General features: G+C 36.5%; 1 protein-coding gene across 50 annotated transcripts in view; it reads right to left on the bottom strand.

Moving 5' to 3' along the window:
• Ptprd (protein tyrosine phosphatase receptor type D) overlaps nucleotides 1-27,766 on the bottom strand; it is a 2,343,620-nt gene that overhangs the window by 164,577 nt on the left and 2,151,277 nt on the right. For 27 of the 50 annotated variants that reach the window (XM_045148487.1, XM_045148532.1, XM_045148574.1 and 24 more), the window contains 5 exons: nucleotides 26,301-26,418; nucleotides 20,986-21,573; nucleotides 20,456-20,556; nucleotides 19,017-19,276; nucleotides 2,997-3,087 (listed from right to left, as the gene is read on the bottom strand). In XM_045148487.1, the coding sequence (XP_045004422.1) occupies nucleotides 2,997-3,087; nucleotides 19,017-19,276; nucleotides 20,456-20,556; nucleotides 20,986-21,573; nucleotides 26,301-26,418 (1,158 nt within the window). The remainder of the gene's footprint in view (nucleotides 1-2,996; nucleotides 3,088-19,016; nucleotides 19,277-20,455; nucleotides 20,557-20,985; nucleotides 21,574-26,300; nucleotides 26,419-27,766) is intronic. The other 23 variants (XM_045148550.1, XM_045148541.1, XM_045148588.1 and 20 more) reach the window with 3 other exon arrangements.

Below are 27,766 nucleotides of genomic sequence, written 5' to 3' on the forward strand. Positions count from 1 at the left end.
TACTCATATTTCAGATGTAGGCAGTTGTCATTTTTCACCCATATCACTATAAACCTATGAGCACTTTTTGTAAGGGTTACTTTAGAAGACTTATAGAGATTTCTCAGAATAAAATATTAGAGTGTTTTGGTGTTCCTTAGGGCAAACACAGTCATTCCCTTAGGCCAAACTTGGAACATGACCCTGTCTGCTGAAGGTTGTCCATCAGGATGATTCCTGTGTTATCTTTAAGTGGCTTAAGTAAATTCTGAATATAACTAAGTTAGCCAGAATGTTGGAGCCACAAATAAACACATGGTCTTATGTTACAGCAAGCCTTTGAAGTACATTATAATGAAAAGCTTATGGCACAATACATGACTTGCTCCACATTAAATATAACTAACATTTGGAAATCATTTTGCCCAAAATTCATTTCTACTTTCAATAGCTATTCTGTTCAGTTTGACCTTCAGAATGGCAATTCTAGTCTATGAATTTCTCATATAGACAACATATAGAAAGAAAATAAATGAGAAGATAATTTTGAGAGTAACTCTGCTTAGAGAGCCTCTTTCAATATTTTTATGGGCCTAAATGTGAGACAGACAGGTGGAAATCCGCTTAGGCCACCCTTCTATTCAGTGATATGGTTCCAACTATGAATTATATAGTTCTTTCCAAAAAACTACTTGTTTGCATACATACTGCTTTGTCAAACTTGTCAGTACCAAGCTATAGATAAAACTACTACAATGCTTTTATTATCCATGGGAGGTAATAAATAAATAAATAAATAAATAAATAACAAATCCTGTTTAGAGGGATGAGAAACTGGATGAATAATCATAAAAGTGAGGTGAGAGCTTACTGTCATTTGCCCACCAGCTTCACAGTAGTTACAGAATATATTGGATGTACTTCTAGACATATCAAGGGCTTCAGCTCTTTATCAGAAATAATTTTCATTTTCCAGTGAATGCATATCTTATTTCTTCCACCATTAATTCTACACTGTGGTCTCAATTATATCAGTAAGAAAAGTGGGAAACAACCCGACCTGACCCAAAACTCTGAATTAATAAAATGTTCTTTATCAAGCTATTATACAGATTAATGCACCACAACTTGCAGGATGATTAAAATGACCCTTTGTTGCAGGAACGAGTAGCACAGACCTATAGAATTTAATTGCAAGAAAGTTCAATGTCACATACTCCTACACTTTAATCCATTAGCATTGCTGTGCATTTTGGAGGTTAGGACCTGGCTGTAAAAGAGAATCACTTCCTATTACTATCAAATAGCTTCACTTTTAAGGAAAGTTTATTATTAAAAGCACTTGTTGTCATTTTATATTGGATCTCACTGCTTTGAATTTCTCTTAATATGTATAAAGATTTATAGATTTTACAAGTTATCTTTGTATTTTAAATCTTATTTCAACTAAAATATGATGATAATTCTTTAATTCAGCTAAAAACTAACAGTCAAGACTACTTTAGAAGCCGGATGTGGTGGCATATGCCTTCAATCCCAGAACTCGGGAGGCAGATGTAGGGGGATCCCCATGAGTTCAAGGTCACCCTGAGACTACATAGTGAATTCCAGGTCAGCCTTGGCCAGAGTGAGACCCTACCTCAAAAAACAAAACAAAACAAAACAAAAAAAGATTATTTTAGGATTAACTGGTTAGTCAGTTGAAAGTAAAATCATGTAATACTTCAGAAAAATACTTATAAATATAGCTAATCATTTTATGACTTAAATTAAGGATTGCTCTTTTGCGAATATCATAACAAACAGAAAAAATGAATTGGTAAAAAATGTAAATTACACAATAGCATTACTGATATGTGTTATGATCATCCAATCATTAAAAAATGATACCAAAACAGAAGTTTAACAATGTATTTTGCTCACCTCCTATCCTGATAAAATTAAACTTAGATAAATGAGGTAGGTGAAGATGATTTCCAATTCTAGTGATGACATACATCTGCCAAAGGATGCTGACAGCCACCCTATCTGTTTTTTTTTTTTTTCTCAAAACACATTCTATTTTCTGTAGATATGTTTCCAAAAATCATCAATTCAGTTAGGGAATTTTTTATTTTTCTAGATACATTTGTATTAATTTGAGGTCGAGAGAATTGTTATAAATAAAAGGTTATACTATAAGATATTGCCTATATTATAAATAAAAGAAATAAGTTAAAATCTTCCAAGGTGTGGGGTTTAGAAATGGAATTATTTGTTAACAATATTTTGTTAAAATAAACAACCTCTCCTATATTTCAAATGCAAATTACAACCTCTATTCACTCACTGTGCCTTCTTGGATCTAATAAACACTTTGCATGATATTTCTTGTCACTTATGAGTCTCCTTCACATGGTGTACTAATGTAAATACAAGGGCCATTGTTTGAAGAACATCAAGATATACACACTGTTAAAATAAGATTGGGGAAGTACTGTCAAACTGTTTAGCACTTGTTACTTCTTGTACTTTTCTTACTTTGCTCAATATTTTGTAAGTTGTTTTGCTTTTCCTATGCATTTAAAAGCAATTTTGATTCTTCAAACCTAAAGAACAGAGAAAATGATAGATGTGCTAATCAGTAGAACTCTGTGAAACAATGTTTAAACCAAAGTGGGTCCAGTGCAATATGCTGTTAAGTATAGTTAGCATTTGTAATGGTTTCAGTAACTATGAGGCTAATGAAGGCCCTGCTACTCATGTCTATGATACAGTCTCACCTGCAACACTCTGTTTCATGACATACAATGGACACAATATTACAGAAAACACAGGTTGTCATCTTTATTGCATTGTCTTTCTATTAAAGTGAAAGAATCTTTGCTGGGATCTCTCAAGTACAGAAGGGCCACAGTGCTGACCCATGCAACCAAGTAGATGTTCAGTAGCCAGCACCTGGATGAGAAGCTACATAGGAGAGGATACTTAATAAATGAAATACCCAGTGAAAGACACAGACACAAAATGACAATTACCTCATCTAATTCCATTTCATCGGGACTCTCCCATGGTTTGATGAATTTCCCACGTGATTTCTTCAAAGGCACAATTATTATGTAGTAACCTCTGCACAGGAATGGGTAGACAAAAATAAGTTTAGTTCAAAGAAGAGAGAAAATGTTTATGGTGATAAATCTTCTATAGACCAGTGGTTGTGACAGAAGGCAAATAATAGATATGGAGTGGCATCTATTTCTTATCTTAATGACAAATAGCCTCCTATTTCAATTTTATTTTCTTATTATTTATTTTGTGTGTATGTGTGCACATTCATGTTGGTGTGCAGGCATATGAGTACATGTGTCAGCATGCATGTTATGGCTAGGGTCCTTCCTCAGGTACTATCTACAATTATTGAGACAAGGTTATCACTGGCCTAGAACTCACCAAGAAGGCTAGACTGGATGGCTGGTGAGCTCTAGAGATCCTCCTGTATCCCCTTCCCCAACATTAGGATCACAAGTGCATGCCACCACACCTGGAATTTTAATGTGAGTTCTGGGGATTTAATTAAAGTTCTCTTGCTTGAAACGCAAATATTTTACCAGCTGAGCCATCTCCACAGACCTATTTATTCAATTTTCAAAACAGCATGAATAGATATTAATGCATGACTTCAACTATTGTCTATTGGTCAGCAGCTTTCTTAGTCATTATAAACAGATGGTTTTACAGGAGTTTGTTGCTAGACACACAAGCCTGGCATCTTAAAGTCACCCAGCCTAACTTGCTGAGCCAAAATGTTCCTGTGACATTAAACAGGGTTTTCAGAAAGGGAAATGTATAGCAAAATTACTATCATATCCCATAAATATCCATAGATTTATTCACATAAAGCTAAAATTGTTTTACTTAGACAAAAATTTAAAAGCACATAATCACTCATAATTTTATAAAATTATGAATGTAAATGAAAGTCTCTTTTCCTTTTTATTTATCAAACTACAAAATGTGGATTATCTGTATCTAAAGCCTTCAAAACAGATTTAAGATGAGATTGGATATGTTCAGGGTAGCATGGCCATGTACTCAAAATAGATGTAAATGTGATAGTATCAATGTGAAGAAAGAAATGTAACTAAGTCCTCACATAAAATTGTAAAATACAATATAAGTTCTCTACAAAATCATGTGTTTAAGACTAGATACAAATTAGTAGTAAAGGTGCATTGCAACACCGGTAAGTGTACCTTTCTCTTCTGGTTATCATAGTTCTGTTACTACCTGTGTAATGATTTTATACAAAGCAAATATTAACTACTAACATAGCAATCACATCTTAACTTCAGGCATTATATTGAATTTATCAAGAGCAAGGTGGAAGTCATAGGCTGTAACATTAGGTCAGACAGACAAATGAGAATAATTAAATAACTGCCCAAGTTAAAACAGTGTGGGACTGGAGAGATGCTTCTGCAGTTAAGGTGCTTGTCTGCAAAGCCTAATAATCCTGGTTCTGTTTCCTAGTATCTGCGTAAAGCCAGATGAATAAAATGGCACATGCACCTGGAGTTCATTTGCAGCAGCTGGAGACCCTAGCATGCCCACCCTCTCCATCTGTCTCTCATCTCCCTTTCTCTTTCTGCTTCCAAATAAATAAAACTATTTTATAAGTAGTGTTATGATTCAAGCTTCCATAAAGTTTCTTCAATTTGTACATTTATTCTATGTATCAAAAAGTATTTTTAGGGATCTAATAAATTTGGTGGAGATTAATATCAACAACACATACAAATATGCATAGGAACATTTTTGCATGTCTCTAAGAGACTACTAGCTTGCGGGACAAAGAAAAGAGTGGAAGTGAGAGCTCTCAGCCCTATCCCACATGATTTCAGAGTCCATGAACATGCTAGGAAGCCCTTTTTCTACTCATCTGAAAATAAAACCTGTAACCAACTCAACCAGGCCTCAATAAAAGTAAGTTTGTTTTTGTTTGCAAAATATTTAATGTGTTGCTGAAGAGTCCAGTCCAGACCAGTTGCTATTGACCCTCTGGGATCATCAAGGACTTGAAACGCAGTTAGTGAGGACACAGATGCACTGTACATAGAAAAAACATGCAACTTTGAAGATACATAATATAAGGCAGTGCAAGGTGTGTTGGCACACACATTTAATCCCAGCACTTGGGAGGCAGAGGTAGTAGGATTGCTGTGAGTTCAAGGCTACCCTAAGAATACAGAGTGAATTCCCAGTGAGCCTGGGCTGGAGGGAGACCCTACCTTGAAACATCCCCCCCCAAAAAAAAAAGAATGCAAAGTAGCATAGCATCACAGTTATATTTTGTAGTTGTGATACTACGTGGGCAAGACTATTATAGATAGATTAGGTTAAATAAAATGCTATTAAAATTAATTTCACTTTTTTGGCTTTTATTTGAACTGTAGGTAGTAGAGAGTTTAAAATGTCACATTTGACTCTCCTTGTATTGGTTGGTTAGTGATTCTCCAGAGCATTTTGATTTGAATGTGTAACATGGAGAACTGTGTAGCCCAGAATTAGGCGTGTCTCTCAAAGTGACTAGAGGTCTCAGTATGCTTATTTAACATTCTTGAATATAAGTTTTATATTTTAAAACAATAAGAATAACTTCTATCAAGCTATTCTTTTTGATGGAAGAAAAATTTGAACTTTATATTCTTAGTATAGTATGTACAGTACAGAATGCTGAATAGAATCCCTAGGCAAGCCATTATGCTGATATAGATGCATTTGAACTATCTTCTCTACTAGAATTCACTAGAATTCCATGAGCAGAAGGTGAAAAAATCTTGTTAAGCCTTTTCCTGCTAATCAGAATTTAAGTCAATCAGACAATTATACCAGAATCCCCTTTCCATGGCGCTCTGAGCAACTAATGAACAGAGGGACAGGGTTCCATCACCTAGCCATTCATTTTCTTTACAACAAATAATCATGATGATCAAGGAGAGTGAGGAGAAACAAGAGCTGGAGTGCATGAGAAAAGCAATGTCTTGTATATTATGATCCAGAGTTAAGTTTCCTCCTCTTCTTTTCTTCCCACCACCTGAGAGACTTTGCCAAACAAGTCCATCATGTTAAATGAGCATGGAGAAGAATGGCAGAGGCTGCAACTGAGCATTCAAAATCTCATTGCAGGTGTACTTGATAAACACACTTAAGGAGCCTCTTGCTTCTCATACCCACTGCACATTCATGAAAGCTTCTTCTCTAAAGTATTGAGTATTAGCAGAAAGCTCCCATTGTTTTCTTCTAGAATCTTGTAAGTCAAAGTTAAACTGGCGACAACTATTAATTTTCCTTCTCCTTTCATATATAGACTTGCCATTTGTGAAAGTGAAAAGATTTTTTTTTTTTCTTTCATGAGCATCACTCCTGAACTATTCATTTAAGTATCGTCTGTGATGAGGATTGGGTAATGTCCCCTAGAGGAACAAATCACCAGTGTGGTCAGTTATCTATAGCATGTGAGAGCATTTCACTAGGCAGGAGAAGGAGCCACTGGTCATGTGACATTCTTAGCACATAATTCTGGGCCCACATCTAAATCCACACACTTCTGCTATTTTCTGTGGCAAGGCTTGGCAACCACACATATCCTGGCATCATCTGAAATATAGCTTTCCCCAGAATGCATTGCTTCCCTTGTATCCTTCTTGTGAGGCTACTCTCACTGGCTGATCATGCCTTTTTTGTGCCCAAGAACCCCCGAGGCTGAGATTGGGGTTTCTTTCTAGATTTCATTTTGGTTTTTACAGTCAATTCCCATATATTCTTCTGGGAAAAAAAAAAAATGAAACCACAATAACTAAGGCTCCTTGATGTTTTGAAGTTCATGAAATTTTTCTATGCAATGTTCTTTTTTGACTGATTCTTAACATCTGCCAACCTTTCTCCTTCTCTTCTGGAAGATTCCTTGTGTGAGGGTCAAAGTCTTCTTAACTCCCGATTCTGCCAATATACTAGTGATTTTTGGCTTCACAGGGACATCCATGCACTAAGCAAGGCTCATGGAGGCTTCAGTTATTCCTTTCCCGGCCTACATCCTACAGTCTACCTTATTTAGAAATCTATGGATGCTACTTCCTGTGCCTGAAGTCAGGCAGCAAAACATCATAGATTGAGAAACCAGGCACAGAGCAGAATAAGCATATCATCTTGTGACCTTGAAGTCCACACAGGCCCTCAGCACTGCTGTACAGTTTCAGCACTGCATCTCTCTTCTAGTCCTTAGATTTTCCACAGTGATTTTTATAAGTTTTCTCTGTTAGCCTCAGACTTTATCATATCCATGTCTCTGGGAAGGGTACGCATGTCACATATTTACACAGACAAATGAAATTAGACCAAAATCAGGCCAAATCACCCTCATCATCAAGCTACCAAACTACAAGCCTGCCTGGGCAGACATGCAAACCATAATCTTTTCTTTTGGCTGCCCTTGTATTTATGGAATATACTATTTCTTCAATTGGCTCCCATCCTCACTTTCTAAGGACACTTTCTTGACAACAAACCCATTCTGCCTCATCTATCTCAACATTTTTCTTCTCATTGGATCCTACAGTTTAACTTTCAACCACACATACACATCAGCCACTTATAAAACAAGAAAACCATACCATGCCATAGTTATCACCCCTCTCTCATTAAGCTCCTTACTGTCTAAATCCTGTGAGAATTTATATGATTTTTTTTCTATCCTCCATTTCCTGCTCTTCCTCTTATATCCTAGCTAACTTTGCACAATGGCTACCTATTCATGATGCCTTATAACTATGGCTAGGAATTAAATGTCCTTAAATGGTGTTGTAGTGAAAGTAGAGATTTTTAAGTTTTCAATAATATTTTATTTATTTGCAATCAGAGTGAGACAGTGAGATGAAAGAGAGAGAGGGTGGGGAGCAGAGAGAATTCCAGGGCCTTCAGCCACTGCAAACGAATTCTAGATTTATGTGCCACTTTGTGCATCTGGCTTTACATGGGTACTAGGGAATCAAACCCAGGTTGTTAGGCTTTGCAGGCAAGTACCTTAAATGTTGAGCCAACTCTCCAGCCTGAGGCATTTTTGTTTTGTTTTGTTTTTTTTGTTTTTTGAGGTAGGGTCTCACTGTAGCCCAGGCTGATCTAGAATTCACTAAGAAGTCTCAGGGTGGCCTTGAACTCACAGCGATCCTCCTACCTCTGCCTCCCAAGTGCTGGGATTAGAGGCGTGTGCCACCACGCCCGGATTTTTTTTTTTTTTTCTTTTGAGGTAGGGTCTCACTCGGGTGTAGGCTGACCATGAATTAACTATGCAGTCTCGGAGTAGCCTCAAACTCATGGCAATCCTCCTCCTCTGCCTCCCAAGTGCTGGGATTAAAGGTGTGTGCCAGCATGTCCAGCTAGCCTGAGTTTTGATACTGATTTTACTTCATCTCTGAGAATATCGAGGCATTCCATGAAACATTATTTGATTTTTACCTGTAATTACAGTATTCATGTTTTTTCTACTTCACGTCTTACAACACCAACTTTATCTACCTAACAGAATTAATTAATGCTACCTAGCTAGTAAATAATGGAATTCCTCAAATTTCTGGCTGTTATTTTTTCATTCTAATTCATGGCATACATTATTAGAAATATGTAAATGATTTATATATTAATGTCCTTTTCTAAGAAATATCTTTCAAATACCAAAGATTTATCAAGCTTTTCCTTCATGCTTCCATTACTGTGCCAAATTACTACAATGTCACAGTAGTTAAAATGAAACAAATAAGCTTATCAAAAATAAATCCTACTCTCATATTGTACCATATCTACTGTAAAACACAGGCTTGAAATCTGGGCCCCACCACTGATAATCTGTTCTTACTTTCTCCCCCCCTCCCCTTTACCCAATCCGTCACAAGTGCCCTTAACTTTGGAATTTTATCTCTAGTGGGTTTACTTCTACCTACCTTTGATGCCATCTGTCTGGCCTCATCCTATTTTCTTGTGCCTGGACAATAGTCTCCTAACTTTTTCTCTCCACTGACATTATCTTTTTCTAGTCTAGTCTCTGAAATTTTCATTTCACAATACAAAATTGATTGTGTCATTTCTACTTTTTAAGACATTTCAATAGAGCCTCATTTCTCTTAGGATAAAGACCAGAAGATATTACAAAACTCAGCAGGATCTTTCCCGAGCTATACATTGATTGTCTTTCAGTGTTATGAATTGATTTAGGTCCTTTATGTCATCACACCTTTGGTCATTCCTTTCAGTTGCCTGGAATCTTCTGTCAGTTTTATCAAGCTAACTCTTCTCTTTATTTAAATAATAATTCTTGTATTATTTGACAAGTGGAGTCTTTTCTAACTTCTGATTAGATCAATTACATCTATTATACAGTCTGAATTCACCATTTTTTATAATTTTCTTGTACTCTTTAAGATGTTTACATATGTTTAAAATGTGACTAAAACAGATGTGCATGTAATCTGAAAACATTCTTAAAATTTCCATTTCATAACTGAATAATGTTTCTTCTGGAAGCAAAAGTAGGTGGGGTTGGTGGATCTCAGATATTTACATCTTAACTAAATCATGAACTAAACCCTGTTTTGGGGCTATTCTTTCCTATCAGAATTTATGATCTTCAGTCTCCTGCAGCTCATTCTCCTTTCTCTAAGACAATAATGACATGCTCAAAATGAGTTTATGTAGAAAACATAATCCATACTGAAAATCATTTTTTAAAATTTTATGTGTATATCCCTGTGTATGTGTGCAGATTAACATGCCTACACAGGCATGTGGAGGACAGAGGACAACCTTGGGTTTCATGCTCAGGAATACTCTCCATCTTTTATAAAGAGCATTTATTTCAGATAGATAGTGAGAAAGAGAAAAAAGAGGCAGATAGAGAAAGTATGGGCACACCAGGGCCTCCAACCACTGCAAACAAACTCCAGAAGCATGTGCCATCTTGTGCATCTGGCTTATGTGGGTCATGGAAAATGGAATCTGAGTCCTTTGACTTTTCAGGAAAGCCCCTTAACTGCTAAGCCATCTTTCCAGCCCACATTCCATTTTTTTGAGACAGAATCTCTTATTGGTTTGGAGCTCACCAATTAGGCTAGACTAGCTGAGCAATGGGTCTTAGAAAACTTTTTTTTCCCCCATCTCTTTTGAGATTATAGGCATATGCCACCATGCCTGATAATTTTACTTGGGTTCTGGGGATCAAACTCAGGTTCTCATGTTTGGGAAGCAAACATGTTATCAAATGATATATCTTCCCCACTCTTTAAAAGGATTTTCTCTACCAGCTTACTGATGGCCTCCGTGCTAATTACAAAGTGCATTAACAAACATAGGAGACTTAGGAGAAGAAAAATGGGGAGCTAATGTGTATACTACAAAATATTAACCATATTAAATGAACTGAAGGCCTTTTCTGAAATAGAAAAAAAAAATAAGTTGCTTTTGGCACTTGCTCTATGGAGTAAAATCTAGGCACTACATTCAACTTTATTTATTTGTCTTAAGCCTGGATGTTATATTGAAAAGACCATTATCAATGCAGACTTTCCCTTTTAAACTAATAGAAAAATAAATAACTTCAGGTTCAATAGCTCTGGAAAGCCTACAACTAAGATGTGTTTTCCCAGTATATTAGATTTAATTAGATAAGTTAAATCTAAGCTTCAAAATTTAAATTACATTAAGTCAAGTTTTACTAATTTCATTTAATATGCTATCATCAAGAGGCCCAGCTCCATATAATTACATGAGAAGGCAAGCTCTGGTCTTTGCAGAAGTCCCACTTCAAATTCAGCCAGGCTCTTTGTATTAGCAGTCTGTCTCAGCATTTTCAACCCGTTATTTAATTGGGAGGCCAACATATGGTTTCAAGTTTAATGATGAATGTCAATCCTTGCATATTTTGTGGGGGGTTTTCTCCCTGTGGTCATCTGAGTTTTTATTATTTAAATTGAATTAATTTATTATAGAAAAGCCACAGCAGACTCAATGATGTTTATATGTCTAAAATGTGAATCCATTTATCTGTGTGTTGACAGGCAAGTTACTTGTGCTAAGCCTTATTTTCCTCTTTTATAAAATAGTGAGGTGGCAATGGTGACATATGGGAAGCTTTCCTTTGAAGATTTCTGTGATTCCTAGCTTATTACTGATTTCTTGATGAGGGTACTTTGAGTCTCCTTCCTCTGTGCCAGGAGCCTATGATGGAACTCCCTTGGTTCCAAGACTTTGAAGGGGCAGTGTAGTCGATGCCTACTGGAGGGATTTTCAGCTGGGTTAGCAATTACTCTAGGAAAAACACTGTCAACACTTGAGCAGTAAATATGTGGTCCTCAAGGCAGGGTTGTAGGCCAGAACAAGCTAGGCTGCCATGATTCAAATTTTTCTTGTTCTTGTGCTGGGGCAAATCATTCCAGCCTACAGCTGCAAAATGGACCATGGGTTAATTTTTGCAATGTACTTTCAGGCACCTAACAGACTTTCTGTCAGTAGTTACTGTTCGTAATATGAGCTACATGATCTTGGAACTCACTTGACTGATGTTTTTATTGCAAGTTGTATTCCATCGTTTATTACTAGACTTAAGTGAAGCCTACTATTCTCACTAAATTGGCAAAAATAACATAAATTTAAGACTAATACTTTAATTAACAATGGTGAGAAAGTACTAAACTCCTAACTATGGTACAAAAAACATATACCCATATTGCAGGCCAAAATTCTATAAATATCTTCTTTCTTGTTTCATTAGTTCATGTAGTATATGGTATATGCATGTGTGTGTGTGTGTGTGTGTGTGTAAACATATGTGTGTCCTATGTATATGCTTATAAAGCCCAGTGGAGAATGCTAGGCATCCTCTATTTCTCTTCTGCTTTATTTGCTTGAGACTGTCTTTCACTGAAAGGAGCTTCTGATTTCTGTCAGACCGGCTGACCAAGAAGCCTCATTGCTCCTCCTGCCTCTACCTCCCTTAACACTAGGGACACAGGATTGCATGGCCATGCTTGGCTTTTTACATGGGTGCAAGGTTTTAAACTAAGGTGCTTATGCTTGCAAAGAAAACTGTCATAACTTCTGATCTATGTCCCCAGTACTACAATGTTCATTCTTTTTTCATTTTTTTGTTTATTTATATATTTGAGAATGACAGAGAGAGAAAGAGGCAGAAAGAGAGAGAGAGAGAGAGAGAGAGAGAGAGAGAGAGAGAGAGAGAGAGAGAGAGAGAATGGATGCACCAGTGCCTGCAGCCACTGTGAACAAACTCTAGATGCGTGAGTCCCTTGGTGCATCTGGTTAACGTGGATCCTTGGGAATTCAGCCTCTAACCAGAGTCCTTAGGCTTCACAGGCAAGCATTTAACTGCTAAGCCATCTCTCCAGCCCTAAAATGTTCATTTTTAAAGGAAAAGAATGCCGATAGCCTGAAAGTCGAATTAGCCCAAAATCTTCATTAGGATTTCACTTTCAATTTTGTTGTGAAATGAATTGCAGTGGTTGTCATGAGATTAATTTACCTTTTGGTGTCTGGTGGTAGGGTTTTTTTTTTTTTTTTTTTTTTTGTCTAAGAACAGTCTGTGGTACATTGTTTATGTTTTTGTTCTAACAACTAAGAGATAAATCCTGGTCTATAGACATCAGAAGAGCTCCCTCTGTCATCATCACTTTCCTCTGAAGAATGGCCTGATTGCCATTCTGCTCAGCAAACCTATTTAATATGGAAGACGAAGCTTCACAGACCCCCTGGTAGCAGAACCTTGTGCTGTACCTTTAAGACTGTTTCTGAAGGAATGCAACCCTTCCCTAGAGGAACTCCTCTGCTTCTTTACACAAGACAACATGTGAACCAACAAATAAAAAGCTATGTATTCATTGAATGTATAAAAAAATAATTTACACATGGTAAGAAGTAGCAGGGTAGAATCAAGGTGTCACAATTGTATGGATCTAAGAAAATAATGGTTTCTGTGGCTAAACAAAACAACTTTCAATCACCAAAATTGCAGTTTGCTAAACAGCACAAAAATACTATGCAGCATTTCCTTTTTTTTTTCAAGATCGTTTTCATGCAAATCAGTGATCAACCTAAGGTGGTTTAGAATAGATGTCCCCCAGGAGATTCAGGAGTTTTATTAAGGATTCTTAGATTTCCAGATAACTGGCTCCAGCCCTAAGGTATGGGGGTGGATTTGGAATTCCAGTCTAAAGATAAGCAAAGTGCTGGATATTTTCTTGGGGTTTCTAAGTGTGCTTGCTTATGGCACTAGTGTGTCTTGTGGCTTTTTCCCTCTCTGTTTTGACTTGTGAAAGCAGGCCAGCTTCTTCTGCCATTATGGAACTTATCCTGGATCTGTAATTTTCAAATCAATCCCTTTCTCCATAATTGTGACTGGTCTGGAGGTTCATCCCAGTGAACTTAAGCTGAATACTATACAACCTGACCATAGGTCAGGAAATACTTGTTTCTGTTTTACAATTTTCTCAAAAATTACTGGACAAAATTTTTTCTTTTAAGTTTCTATACATGATGACATATAACTCTTTATAATTTTTGCTCTGCCACATGAATCAACTTAGAAGATGAGCTGAGAACCTGTGTTTTTATTCCTTTAAGTATCTCGGTAAATGTAAATTATTTTGCATTAGTATAAATTTATATCATTGTAGATATTTTATGAATTTCAGTAAGAGATTTGCTTTTTATTTCTGGTGTTTTTTCACTTGACTACTTTCTCAGCTTAGGTTTTTGTTATTTTCCCAGAAGTTAGAAATGCATAAATGAAAATCTTTAATTCATTTTTCTTTTTCTTTTTCTTTTCTTTCTTTCTTTCCTTTTTTTTCAAGGCAAGAGCTAACCTTGAACTCACTCTATAGCACAGTCTGGTTTCAAACTTATGGTGATTCTCCTACTTTAGAGCTGGCAAGTACTGAGAATATAGGCATAAACCAACAAATCTGGCTTACAATCATGCTAGAGATAGATTTTTCCTAATAGCTTACTTTATTTCCCTATTTTTAAGCATATACTTTTTTAAAATGAAATTTTGTCCTTTTCCTTAAAAGTCACTTCAATTATAAATGTCCAAAAGTATAAAAATAAAGAATAAAATTAAATAAGCTGAGTAAGATGCTAAAATGCAGAATACATTTTTCAGTTTTTGAACTCATTTAGAAATTAGAACAAGAAATTAAAGTTTCCCAGCAATACATAAGAATGCCAATTTTCCCTAAGGGGCAACACATTTTACCAAGATGATTTGGCCATTAGCTTTTTAGATAATTTTTATGTAAGTCATGAAATATAAATTAATAGCAATGGTACTGAATAGCATACCCTATTTTCATCTTTCCAATCAGTCAGGCTTGAGGGGGCATGCCTTTATTCCCAGCGCTCCAGAGGGAAAGGTCGGATGTTCACCATGAGTAGCAGGCTACCCTGAGACTACATAGTGAATTCCAGGTCAGATTGAGCTATAGCAAGCCCCTACTTCAAAAACAAGCAAACAAACCAAAAAGAATAAACATCAACTTTATTTTAATGGACTGAATTTGTAGTCCACATTTCTCCCCTATTCTTTTAATATTTACAGCTTTTTGCATGTCCCAAGTCTTTCTCACTCTGCAACTCAGATTAGATAATAACTCTTTCAGGTTGTTTCCCATAGCATTTAACTTGGGTGAAAACTCAGTATTTATGTTTCCATCATATGCAGGATCACCTCAGTCCATTACATCTACATTATCTATTTTTCTGTATCTGCTAGGATAAGGTGATGCTGTATTTCCATCATCTTTCTATTCCCAGCCACATTATTGGAAATATTGTGTGGCAGAATATATTTGCTGGATGATAGCTGAGCAATCTGAATAGAGTGGTAGCATGTGATTGGCAAAAGAAAACAAGCATTAACCTCTTCCTTGCCTCTGCTATGAATAATTCCCTTCCCACCCCCATGACATCACAGCATATTGGTCTAGTCATTCCTAAGGCCTGAGCATGGATGTAAACTTCTCCAGAAGCCTAGTTATATATCTTCTCTGTCAAAGGACCTGTGACAGACTGACTGACTTTTTACATGTTAAAATACTCCAGTTAACTACGCTGTTTAAGAGCAATTATAAAGGCTGCATTCTCTCATTTAACTCCTGCAACATTACCTGGCATATGGTGGTTGATCAAAATTTATCTGCCATGCCTAAGTCCTTGATGGTTTCATAGGTGACTAATTATGATTACAGCCTACTAAATTCTGAACATTAAATGCATACAGCCACTTTTATCAATTACACTTCAATAAAAGATTTTAAAAAAGTTTTATCTGTTAATAATAAATTTTGTCCATAGAATGTATTAAAAAGTTAGTGAATAAATATAATTACACTTCAATAAGAGATAAAAAGAGAGATAGTGAGGAGAGAGAGGAGGGATGACAAAATGGGTACACTAAGGTCTTCAGCCACAGCATGCAAATTTACCTTCTAGATGAATGTGATGCTATATGCATTTGCCTGTATTTGGGTACTGGGGAGTCAAACGCAGGCTGGCATGCTTTGCAAGTAAGCACCTTTAATCAATGAGCCATCACCCCAGTCCTATATTAATTTTTTTTTTTTTTTTTTTTTTTTTTTTTGAGGTAGGGTCTCACTCTGGTCCAGGCTGACCTGGAATTAACTCTGTCATCTCAGGGTGGCCTTGAACTCATGGCAATCCTCCTACCTCTGCCTCCCGAGTGCTGGGATTAAAGGCGTGCACCACCACGCCAGGCTCTATCTTGCATTTTTGAGATAAAGTTTTGTCATATAAACCCAGGCTGGTTGCAAATTCATAATATTCCAACCACTGCCTTCTGAGGTCTGGAATTACAGGCACGTAACATCATCAAGTCTGGCTGGAGAAAATAATTTTTTTAAAAGTTTTATTTATTTATTTAGAAAGAGAGAGATAATGAAAGAGAGAGGGAGGGAGGGAGAGAGAGAGAATGGGCATATCAGGGCCTCCAGCTACTGCAAACCAACTCCAGATACTTGTACCTTGGGGTGGTTTGAATAGATGGCTCCCAATATATTCAGTTTTTTATTGTTTTAGTTTGCATCTGGAGGCAGTGTCACTGGGTGGATCTTTAGGTGTGGTAGTGGTTTCAGATTTCAATCTAAAGATATGTAAAGTGTGCCTAGGTGGAGTTCCTGAAGTGTGCTTTGTGGCTTTTGGCTTTTGGCTTGTATTTCTCTCTCTCTGCTTGGACCTGTGAAGGCTGGGCAGCTTTTTCTGCTATTTATGGAACTTTCTCTGGATCTGCAAGCTTCAATAAATACACCTTCCTCCATAACTGTGTCTGGTCTGGAAGTTCATCTCAGCAAAACTGAAGCAGTCTGCTACACACCCCTGTGCATCTGGCTTACATGGGTCCTGGGGAGTCGAACCTGGGTTCTTTGGCTTTTCAGGCAAGTGCCTTAGCCACTAAGCCATCTCTCCACTCCCAAGAACAGAATTTTTGAGAGTATTCTTCAAAGGTTCTTCCTCATGAAATCCTTCTCCATACCCCCCGGCCCAAGCGGCTTTGTAAGATATCATCTATGGTTTCTTCTTTTCATAATACCAATTTATTTTTATCTTCACCTTATGTGGCAGTGTTCTTTCTGCATATAAAATTACTTGTGCTAGGATAACGATTCCCAAACTTACATCCTCAGTCTTAGTTTACTTCTATTTTAATTATTTATTTATTTATTTTAAAAATTTTTATTAGCATTTTCCATGATTATAAAAAAAATCCCATGGTAATCCTCCCCCCCCATTTTTCTTTCTTTATTTACAGGGACGGAGGGAGGGGGGGGGGGGAGAGAGAGAGAGAGAGAGAGAGAGAGAGAGAGAGAGAGAGAGAGAGAGGGGGAGAGGGAGAATGGGCTCGCCAGGGCCTCCAGCCATTGCAAACGAACTCCAGACGCATGCATCCCCTTGTGCATTTGGTTAACGTGGGACCTGGGGAACCGAGCCTCGAACCAGATTCCTTAGACTCCACAGGCACGCGCTTAACCGCTAAGCCATCTCTCCAGCCCTTAGTTTACTTCTAAAACTCCATATTTCTCATAGGATATTTCATAGTAAAATTTCATTTCCAATTCATATAAAATTATTCTCATGGCTTCTTGATTTTTTTATCTCAATTTTGTGATCTCAGCTAGAGGGCACAGTTATCTATTACATAGAGCCTCCCCTTGGTCTTGCTGTTAGAGTGGATACTGATTCCTGTTTTATTTCTGCAATAGTTTATCTCACACTTGCCTCTTTGTCCCATGTCCACCATTATTGTCTTTAGGGTAATATAATTTGTCAAGAATAATATGTAAAGATTTCTGAATATTTTTTCTTGATAACTATATGGGGTTCCAATCATTATGGTTGTCCATGAACTATATACAAAGGCTTTTCTGTGTATATTTTAATCATTCCCTATCAAATTTCACCTAAGTTTCATCATGCTGTATGACAAAAATGAATATATATCATATGTCTGAAACAGGTAACTTAATATTTACCATGTGATAGAATACCATTTAATAGCTCCTAAAATGTAGCAAATAAAATCTGGGCAGCATATACTTGGTATTATCCCATGTTTCTATAGAAAAATCATTAAACGAATTTCTGTTTTCCCAAAGATGGCTCCAGCTTTTGAACATGATGTGGCTTTTATTTGTTGTATCATTTCATTTCCCACTTGCTGCCCTTACTATTGCATGGAAACCTGCCTTGGATATATTCTTCCTGATCATAAATTCTATATGTCATTGAAGATTGCATTCAGAAATTTCTTGGACACACCTCCTCCTGGATTCACTGCTCTGAAGTATAAATCTATCAGTGTCACATCTTATGTCCTGTACTCTAGGCGAGCTTCTTGAACATAGGAATTGCATCCTGTCTATGACCAGGGTCTACAACAAGACTCATAGTTTATGTATTTTAATGATGATTTTTTTTTCATTTTTGCTTCTCAACTAGCTAGGTGTTTGTGTTTGGAGAAACTTATTAACTGATTGGATTTAATTTTTCACTTTAGGCCTTATTGGCTTCTGCATTGTGTTCTGTCTGTGCCCTATTTTCTACTTTTTCCCCAATGTCATTTTGAATTGTACCTTTAATTGTTTCCTATATTTTAGCATTCAAATAAAGTCTCAGTGCCATCCACAAGTTTTGATTATCTAAGTTCCTTTAGTTTCTTTCATTCTGGTAGTACACTGTAATACTTCTTATAAGTAGAATTAGTATTACCATTATACCAAAGTACTTAGTCAATTTTTTCATATCTTATGATATAAACTGTATGATAGTATGGCACATGCTTTTATGTCATCTCCCTTTAATGTCTAAAAGAGAAAGAGAGCTCCATATTTTATTGATGAGAACCTGTGTAACACAAATACTAGAATAAAGCCCAATTTAATTTTTACAGCATATTTTTGAGCCTATGTAGTAGAAGGATGTTTTACTTTACCTTTTTTTTTTTTTTTTGGTTTTTCGAGGTAGGGTCTCACTCTAGCCCAAGCTGACCTGGAACTCACTATGGAGTCTCAGGGTGGCCTCTTGAACTCATGGCGATCCTTCTACCTCAGCCTCCTGAGTGCTGGGATTAAAGGCGTGCGCCAAAACTCCCAGCTCCATTTCTTTTTTTAAACTGGGTCTCATCTAGCCCAATCTGACCTTGGATTCACTACGTAGCTGATACTGGCCTTTAACTCCTGATCTTCCTACCTCACCTTCTGAGTGCTGAGATGGTACGTATAGGCAACTAAACCTAATTTATGTACAGCTGGGGAATCAAACCAAATATCAGTGTGAGCTAGGCAGCAGTTCTGTAAATTGAGCTACATACTCAAACTCTTCTTTAATTTCACATTGGGCAATACATTACTGTACAACCACTTTAACAGTGACCTATACTTTCATTATTCCTGTTTCTCTTCTCTTCAGCCCTCCCGCTTCAATGAACTCACTTTATGTTTTCATCTGCAGGAACTTCAGGCAGTTGAACAGTAATCATGCCATCCAAATTAGTCTTTCCAATGAAGGCTGGCTTGGTGCGTAGTACATCTGGTGCAGTCTTGGCTGTTACCCTATGCTGAAGTCCTCCAGCACTGTTTCCACGATTTGTTAACACAAAGGAATAGGACTTCTCAGGCTTAAGGTTAACAATTAATTTCTGTGTGGCTCGGCCATCTACTTCTTCCACCATTTTCCCATCATCATAGAGAATCTATAGACATACAACCAATCAAATGTTTTCTTAGCAGAGAGATAAAGAACATTTTCAAATCATCATTTGCTCTCTTGCTTCTGGTAAATGCATGCCAGGTAAATTCTTTTTCTGGGTAATTCCTAAGATCATAATTATTTATATTTATATTTGTAGAGAACACATCAACTTTCTTGTCAGTTTTTACTATATAATGTTTCTAAATCTATGAAAAATACACAACAAAGCAATGTCCAATAACTTCTTAGTATTGGATCAATTGCATGTGGTACAAGTGGAATGAAAGGAAATGTTCTAGGTTTGCAATTGTTATCTTTTAATAATTATGCACTTTACTGTATGAAAAGACCATTTGTTGGTACCATTCCCTTCAAGTTATCCTCTTATCCCCTCTTCCTTGCCCCCATTCCACTGAAGGTCCTCCTCAATGAGGTCGTTGATATTCACCATGAATGCATCAGCTACTCTCTGTGGGGCACGGGACAATGCACCAGGATAGTCCTTCCTACCCCGTGGATCTTATAGTATTTTTCTTCCTTTTCTGCAACATTCCCCATGTCTTGGCAGGTGTGTTGTAAGTCTATTTTAGTGTTAAGCTCCCCACATATATTTTTTTCTTAAAATTTTATATCCTGTACAAATGACATCACTCTATATTTCACAAACTCACACTTCTTGCTGACATCTCTCAATATGGTTCAATGGCGAGCCAGACATTTTTTTTAAGTGCCAAGAAATCAGAACAAGATACAAATTCAAAAACTCAAAGAAAGCTGTGTTAAGAATCAGAAGAGATAATGTAAATTTAATTTTATAACAGAAACCAAACATAATAGTTTAATCTAAAATGTTCAAGTTCAAAGAACTAGTTATGTTGCAAGTAATGCCAACCTTGTCTTGGACTTACTACTCTTCAGAGTGGAAAGGTCGTATTGTCAAAGGATCAAATGTAATGTCCTTATGAAATTCACAAGTAAGACTAGTATATGTCAGTTCATATCAACTTTGTTTTTCAGTGTGAGGAATTTAATCCTCATCATTATACATGTTCTACCACTGAGCTACATCATCAGCCACATGTCCCCATCAAAACTGACTATACTTTGTAAAGAAATTACTCTAATAAACTGCCCTTTCCACTCATACTTATCACATCTTACATATTAGAGAACAACTTACTTTGAAAGGCATGGCAGAATTATAATTCTCTGGAATCTCCCAAGATAGCAATACTGAAGTCTTCATTACTGCTTTCACATGAAAATTTTTTGCAAACACTGCTGGAAAAGGAAAAGCAGTGTATTTAAACTATTCCTAAAGACACATGATCTGTGCTTTTCAACTATAGATCATAGGCTTATGATAGATGCTGTTTACTTTGATCAAAGAGTGTGATTTGCCTACCTGTTTAGAGCATTCATTTTAATATTCATTTTCATAAACACTTCTACTTTCTGTATAGTTCAGTCAATTACAATGTGTTTTCCTTACCTGAGGATATGGGGTGCTGTCAGCCAGACTTGCAATGGCATTCTATTACTGAAATCTAAGGCGTTCATGATGTATTAAGTTTTATATACTTTACCTGCTTGCTTTTGCTGAACCTATTAATATGAATGGGCCGATCAGTTATTTATAGCTTCACAATACTGATTTCCAAAGACTGATATCCCTTTAGAGGAGGAAGGCCATAAGCAGACAAATCCTACCTTGATCCACAGGTAGTGTCCTGAACTGGACACTGGGACTATATGGACCGGGCCCTTTGCTCGTGTGAGCACATACTTTTACATCATAAGTGGTATCTGGTTTTAAGCCACTGAGTGTCATAGAGGTGTCAGCTGGAACAACAGGCTGCTCCATTGGAAGGAGGGGGACGTTGATATCCCTATATAGAAGGGTGTACTTGGTGATAATGCCATTTCTTTCTGCTAGGACAGGTGGCTGCCAAGATAATTGGACGGAGGTTGAAGTGGTTCCTTCTGAGTGTAGGTTCTGAGGGAATCCAGTTGGCGCTTCTTCTGGAATGGAAATCTCTTTTACCATTTCCTCACCAAAGCCCACTTTGTTTCTGGCTGAGAGCCTGAAGACATACGAGGCTCCCTTGTGGATGTCTGTGGCTGTAAAGTGATCTTCTTTATCAGAGAACTCAAGAGTAGTGAGCAGCTCCGTGTCCTTGCGGCCAAATTTTAAACGGTAGCCCATAAGGGGTCCAAAGGTGTCCACAGGGGGGTGCCATTGAATGAGAGCAGTATTCATCTGTGTGTGGTTAATCACAAGTCGGGGTTTCCCTGGAACTGGAGCACACAGGATGGAGTGATTAAACATGGCCAGTACACATGATCACATTGCAGTCATGGCACAAAGGAATCTACTATGCTGGTATTCCCATTTTATTGTGTACAAAATAAAACTGCACTTGACCTCAATGACTATGTGGAACAATCTTCCTCTATTACTTATCAAGTTAGGCTCAGAGAAAATTAGACAATGGATACATCTCTTAAATGATCAATGAAACAATGTAGGAGATATTTTTAAGTTTTAAACTTGAAATTTTGTGCATAAAGGTTTATAGTTATCACAAAAAAAGAAAGCCAAATAAGGATTAGAAAACCAAATATAGCTTATAGGAATAATGATGATAATGAGTATTTTTTATTATGCAGGATATCATAATACGAAATGTATATATGGATTGATTTAAAATTTTCACTTGCATTTACATGCTCTAATTACTTTTTAGCAAGTCCACTCTCTATGATAAGAAAATGAGGCCCAGAGATATAGAAAACTTGCTAAGTTCAGACACATAACAACTGAGTAAGCTGCAAGTCAAATCCAGCTGTGTATGAATTCACAGCCCAGATATTTAAATAATCAAGTAAATAAAGTAAGTAAAATAAACAAGTGCAAACTAATGTGGCTTTGAGCTAATATATTTATACTTTGTAATTACCCTTACATGCAAGTTAGGTGTACTTAGAGAAGTTACTACACATCTTGTGAAATAGTAAATGACCAGATACACAAAAAAGTTTTGATCTTTTACTAAAATGATTCATAATTATCAGGAGTCATAGTATTAGTTTTTGTTTCTTTGTTTTGTTTGGTGTTTTGAGTAGGGTCTCACTCTAGCCTAAGCTGACCTGGAATTTACTATGTAGTTTCAGCTTGGCCTAAAACTCACAGTGATCTTCCTACTTTTGCTTACTGAGTGCTAGTTTTTTAAATTTTTATTTATTTATTTGAGAGCAACAGACAGAGAGAGAAAAGCAGAGCCAGAGAGACAGAATGGGCACACCAGGGCCTCCAGCTTCTGCAAATGAACTCCAGACATGCGGGCCCCCTTGTGCATCTGACTAATGTGGGTCCTGGGGAATCAAGCCTCGAACCGTGGTTCTTAGGCTTCACAGACAAATGCTTAACCACTAAACCATCTCTCCAGCCCTGAGTGCTAGGTTTAAAGGCATGAACCACCATGCCCAGCTCAGAATATTCACTTTTTGTGCTCAGGAGCTACCCTTTGCTAAGCACATGATCTCCTTTTGGGGAGATGTGTATCTTCTGTGGTAGACTGAAATAATGCATAGTATTTCTTGGCATTAGCACATACCTTATTGTTCTGGGAAATAAGGGATATAGGCTCAGGACCATGAGACCTAATCATGTTCTACCAGTCATGGCATTAGCTCTTACCCACTGTTTCCACTACTGTTCCAGAAACATCTGTCTTTCCCATAGTAGTCATTCCTTTCCTAAGCATTAATTTAACTAAGTCTAAAATCTGAAACATCCAGCCTAGAATCATCACATAGCACAAGCAAAGGAATTTTTTTTTTTTTTAAAAAAAAAAAAAAGAATTCTGAAGCCATTTTGGGAAGAACTTGTACCACCATCTCGGAGGGGCCGGACCAATGGAGAAAGGCCAAAGCTCCATACATTTATGAGTAGGCGAAACAATGCATTGAGTTTACGTAAGTGTGGGTAAGGATTCTGAATGGTTCACATATTTTACCCAGGAAATAAAAGATTCCATGTAGTATTAAAAAGTGTTCTCCAAAAGTCAATGTGCTAGCAATAGAACTATTTTCTTTGGATTTTCCAGAAACACTATAAGTGTGGAATATTTACCATCTAATTTAATTACACAAAACCTTGCACACAGGAATCTGAGCAGGAAAACGTAGACACAGCAGGGGCATATCTGCTGGTAAAAGAGTACCTAGATAGGAAAATGAGGAGGTAGATACAGATAGATAGATCATACTCTATGTGGGGTGTCTCAGTTATGATGGGAACTATTTTTAAAGACCAGCCAGCAACATGGTCAGGTTTTCTACTTAGTCCAGAAGTTATGCTGGAGGATAGGTAAAATCAAAGCAAATTCTGGAAGTCAGTTTTTCTGGTGTCTTAGCAAACAAAGCAGGACAAGTAGATATGATCCTGCTATAGAGTAAGCAAGCTAACAGTCACAGAAGCTGTGATCCATCAGTATCCCGTTTTTACAGTTGAGTCCTTTTCTCCTTACTATTAGTATTATCCACTCTTAAAAATCTTTCAGGACATCTAGGATGGTCCAAACTTCCTTTCAAGAGCCATCACTGGACTTCAAGCACAGCACTTGACCATTCAACCAAACACAAAATAGCAAAGAACAGTTTTTGGCTGACACTTGTAATTTCCAAATACTCCAGGCAATGCCATTTGATCACTTTTAAACATAGGTGCTTGATACAATAGTAACATTCATATATATTATATAAGAAATGTCAAACTAAATCTCAGGGTGTCAGGCAGTAGACTAATGATTGTGACACAGTATGATGAAACTGCCAACACCCTAAGTAGTCAAACATGAAAGAGCTAGCAAGTCCCTCCACAGCTTCCTTCAGGTTATCAAAGTCTTACACAAATTGTTTAAATTAGGACCAATATTTATATTTCAAGCATTGAGGTTTATGTATTCTAGAAAGAATCAGAATTCTTACTATTAGTATTAAATTGCATGTAAATTCCTGGATTTTCTCAGGAGATATCACTATACTCCATTCATTAATTATAGTTATTAATATTTCATAACTGTGAGCTAAAAGTCAGTAGTTCTTCACAAACATCATATAAGGACTCTGTATGATTGTATTAAAAGCAAGTTAATATGTTCACTAATTTCATATGCATAAATCCTGAGCAGAGAATATTTTTTTACTAGTAGCTGGGCATTCAGAAAAAGCAAAGCTTTTATCTTTGTGAAAATGTAAGTCTAGATGATCTCATCTTTATCCAAGGCAAACTGAGTAAGTTACCAGATAATAAAGTTTCAGGCATCTAAATTATAAGTATTTGTTATTTCAATATGCAAATATCCATTAATTTGGAAATTATGAATGAAAATTCCAAAAAAATAACACCTCCAATATATATGACTAAAAAGTGAAGATCTGTTTTTAATGATGTTAAAATGGACAAAAATATCATTCATTTTTTTTCAATGATTTATATCTCTCGGCTATAAATCCTCTGCTTTTACATCCTTATTGCACAGCCCTTGTCTTATAAACTTTGAAGTTTAATACTTCAAATAGAACATTAGTTGTACCTAACTATGTGAACATGAATGGAAGAAAAATATTTTGTTCAATTTAGAATTCAATTTCAGGGTCTTCCTTATCTATACTTTAAAAGAGGTTGCTCTTTATAGCCAGATAGTTAGTTCACCATCAAGACTTCATTTCTTGTTTGTGGGTACTAAGTGAGCTAGATACAAGGTATTGTTGATTTAAAGACAGAAAGAAAGAGTGAGAAAGAGAAAGAGAGAGAGAGAGAAAGGAAGAAAAGAAGAAAGGAAAGGAAGAAAAAGCCTTATAGTAGTTTTCTACCTATAATCTTGCTGTTTGAGCCAGTTACAGGTGTCAGGATACAAGCAAGGCAAATCTTATGACATTTAGACAAATTTGGCAGTGAGTTGTTTCCTAGGAGAGTATTCAACATCACAGCTGTTCTGTGCTTTTTCCTTTCACATAGAGGTGTGTTCCTATAAAATTGTATGAGATGAGGCTCAGAAGGAGCAAATCAAATCATATCTTAAATGTTCCATGGGAGATTGCTACATGAAGGGATTGCAGGAGAACCCTTTTGTAATTATCTCTTAATTTATGAGTTGTACAGTGCCAGATCTTCCTTCACACTGGCTGTGCGTAATGTGGCCCAGCAAAGGCAGTCTCAAGAGCAATGAAAACACCTTTTGTTCTTGAGGAGCAATTTCATATTATTTAACTTCTTTGACATTCCTCATTGGCATTTTTACTATCTCTACAGTAGAGGTTAAGGAGGAGAAATTAAAACAGATAATACATTAAGTCATGAACCCAATTCAATATGGCAACTTCTTTAAAAGCATTTAAAAGCTGCATGTCTTTTCTGCCAAAACTCCACCTTCCCTTATCCAATGGAACTTGCTCTTGAACATGATATCTCAGCTTCAATAACTTTTCTTTCCCACCATAGTGGTCCCCTTTTTTTTAAATCTCATCACTGAGGCAAGAGAATCACAAGTTCAAGGTCACCTTGGGATATGTATCAAGACCATGCCTCAAATAAAACAAACAAAAAAGAGTATCTTTAACAGAACTTCTTAATATTTAGTTATTTCTGATATTTACTATGTTACGTACCTTTATTTTCATTTTAAACATGCTAATTTTTGTTATATATTCATTGGTTAATAAACTAGTCTAGATCAGAAAACATAAGTAATGAAAGACAAGTCTTTTTTCTATTATGTTGATTATTATATTCCTAAACTGAAAATTGTACCTGATACTTAATAGGGGCTCAAAAACATTTGCTGAATTAATGACTGGATCATTTAGCCAGAGTATCTCCTTAAATACGTTTTTTTTTTTTTTTCTCTCTCAGCTAATACAACTATCACTAAATTGACCGCAGACAAATTATTTCCTTTCATTGTATCATAATGAAAGTGTGGTAGAACCAACCAGTACTACTTCACAGATGTGATTACCTGCCCCAGTGGTGGACACTAGTTTGGGCTTGCTGCGAGCACCATCTCCTTTAGTGGTATAGGCTGTGACAGTGAGGGAGTACGAAGTTTCAGGCTGTAGCCCCGAAATGATCATGTCCTGAAATGACACACACAAAAAAATAGCAATGATTCAAATCATGCCACAAATGCCCTGGAGGGAAAGAAAGTCATCCATTTTCTTTCTATGCATGCTTAAACATCCCCTGAAGCCATGCTCAGCACTGGAAGTTTCATGCCTAGATTTCATGCTATGAAGATGTGTCTTCATGGTAATATTGAGGATGGGTATTCAGGCATTTAAGAAGCAGCTTTCAGGGAGCATAGTTAAAAATAAAATCTGGAATCAGACTTCTTGATGATCTTGAACTTAAACCTACTTTATTTGTTAGTTTGGTAATCCAGGGAAAGTGACTTTGTCTAATCCTATTTCTGTTAAACTCTTAGAACAGTGTCTGGCTTATCACAACTGTCTCATACACTAGTTGTTGTAGGGAAACACCTTTCCATATAAATGTACTGCAGCACCGGCCACTTGATGACAGGGCTGATGCCAGTATGTTTTTTCTCTCATCAGATATATAGGTTGATCTGTTAGACCTAAATATCTAAGAGCCAGTGATTTTTCTTAGGAACTTATCACTGATTTATTTATAAAGGCTGTGAACAAAAGTCATTATACAATGTAGAGTATGTTCCAGAAATTTTATATAAAAGCTGGATTTGCTAGATCTATGTATTTAATTAATTTTGATAATTAAAAAAAATTGTTCAATATCACAAGCTACATAAAAACTCTTAGTTTTCTTTTAGTAAAGGCTCAGATCAGCAATGGCTCTAAGGCCAAGTACTTTTGAAGTGTTCTTCCTAATTAGAAGTCATATTCTTCTTTAATTAAAACACTGGCTGCTAAATTAAATATTCTGATATTTTTACACACACAAACACATCCATAATCAGGGCAATATATATACTATTTCACATTCATTTCTGAATGGTTATATTTTGAAACTGAATGTGGAAAAATATTGGAAAGTATTCCATGTAATTATTTTCTCAATTTAGAATGAATGTGAGTGTTAAGTGAATGGACTGAGCTATAAAGAATACAATAGGACTTTTGTCTGCAAAGCCATTTACAGGTACCATAGATATAAACTGTGGAAGCTTCCCCAAAAATGATAGTTTTTGACAAGATGCTTTCTTAAAAGAGTAAGAATATCATCATTGTAAAATTGTATAAAACATCTCAAATACTGCCCAGCAAAGCCCTTGGACATTTTATTCTGCCATATAACTGAACTATTTTGGAAATCAATATTTTACTTTTAGGACCTTGAAATGGTATCACAAAGAACACAGAGGACAACATAACCAAGAAAAACATCAGAGGGCAGCACTGTAAATTGGGGCAGACACAATGTATGTGGGGAGAATTTGGATGGATA

The sequence above is a fragment of the Jaculus jaculus genome, chromosome 1 (assembly GCF_020740685.1).
Source record: "Jaculus jaculus isolate mJacJac1 chromosome 1, mJacJac1.mat.Y.cur, whole genome shotgun sequence".
Classification (NCBI taxonomy): Eukaryota; Metazoa; Chordata; class Mammalia; order Rodentia; family Dipodidae; genus Jaculus; species Jaculus jaculus.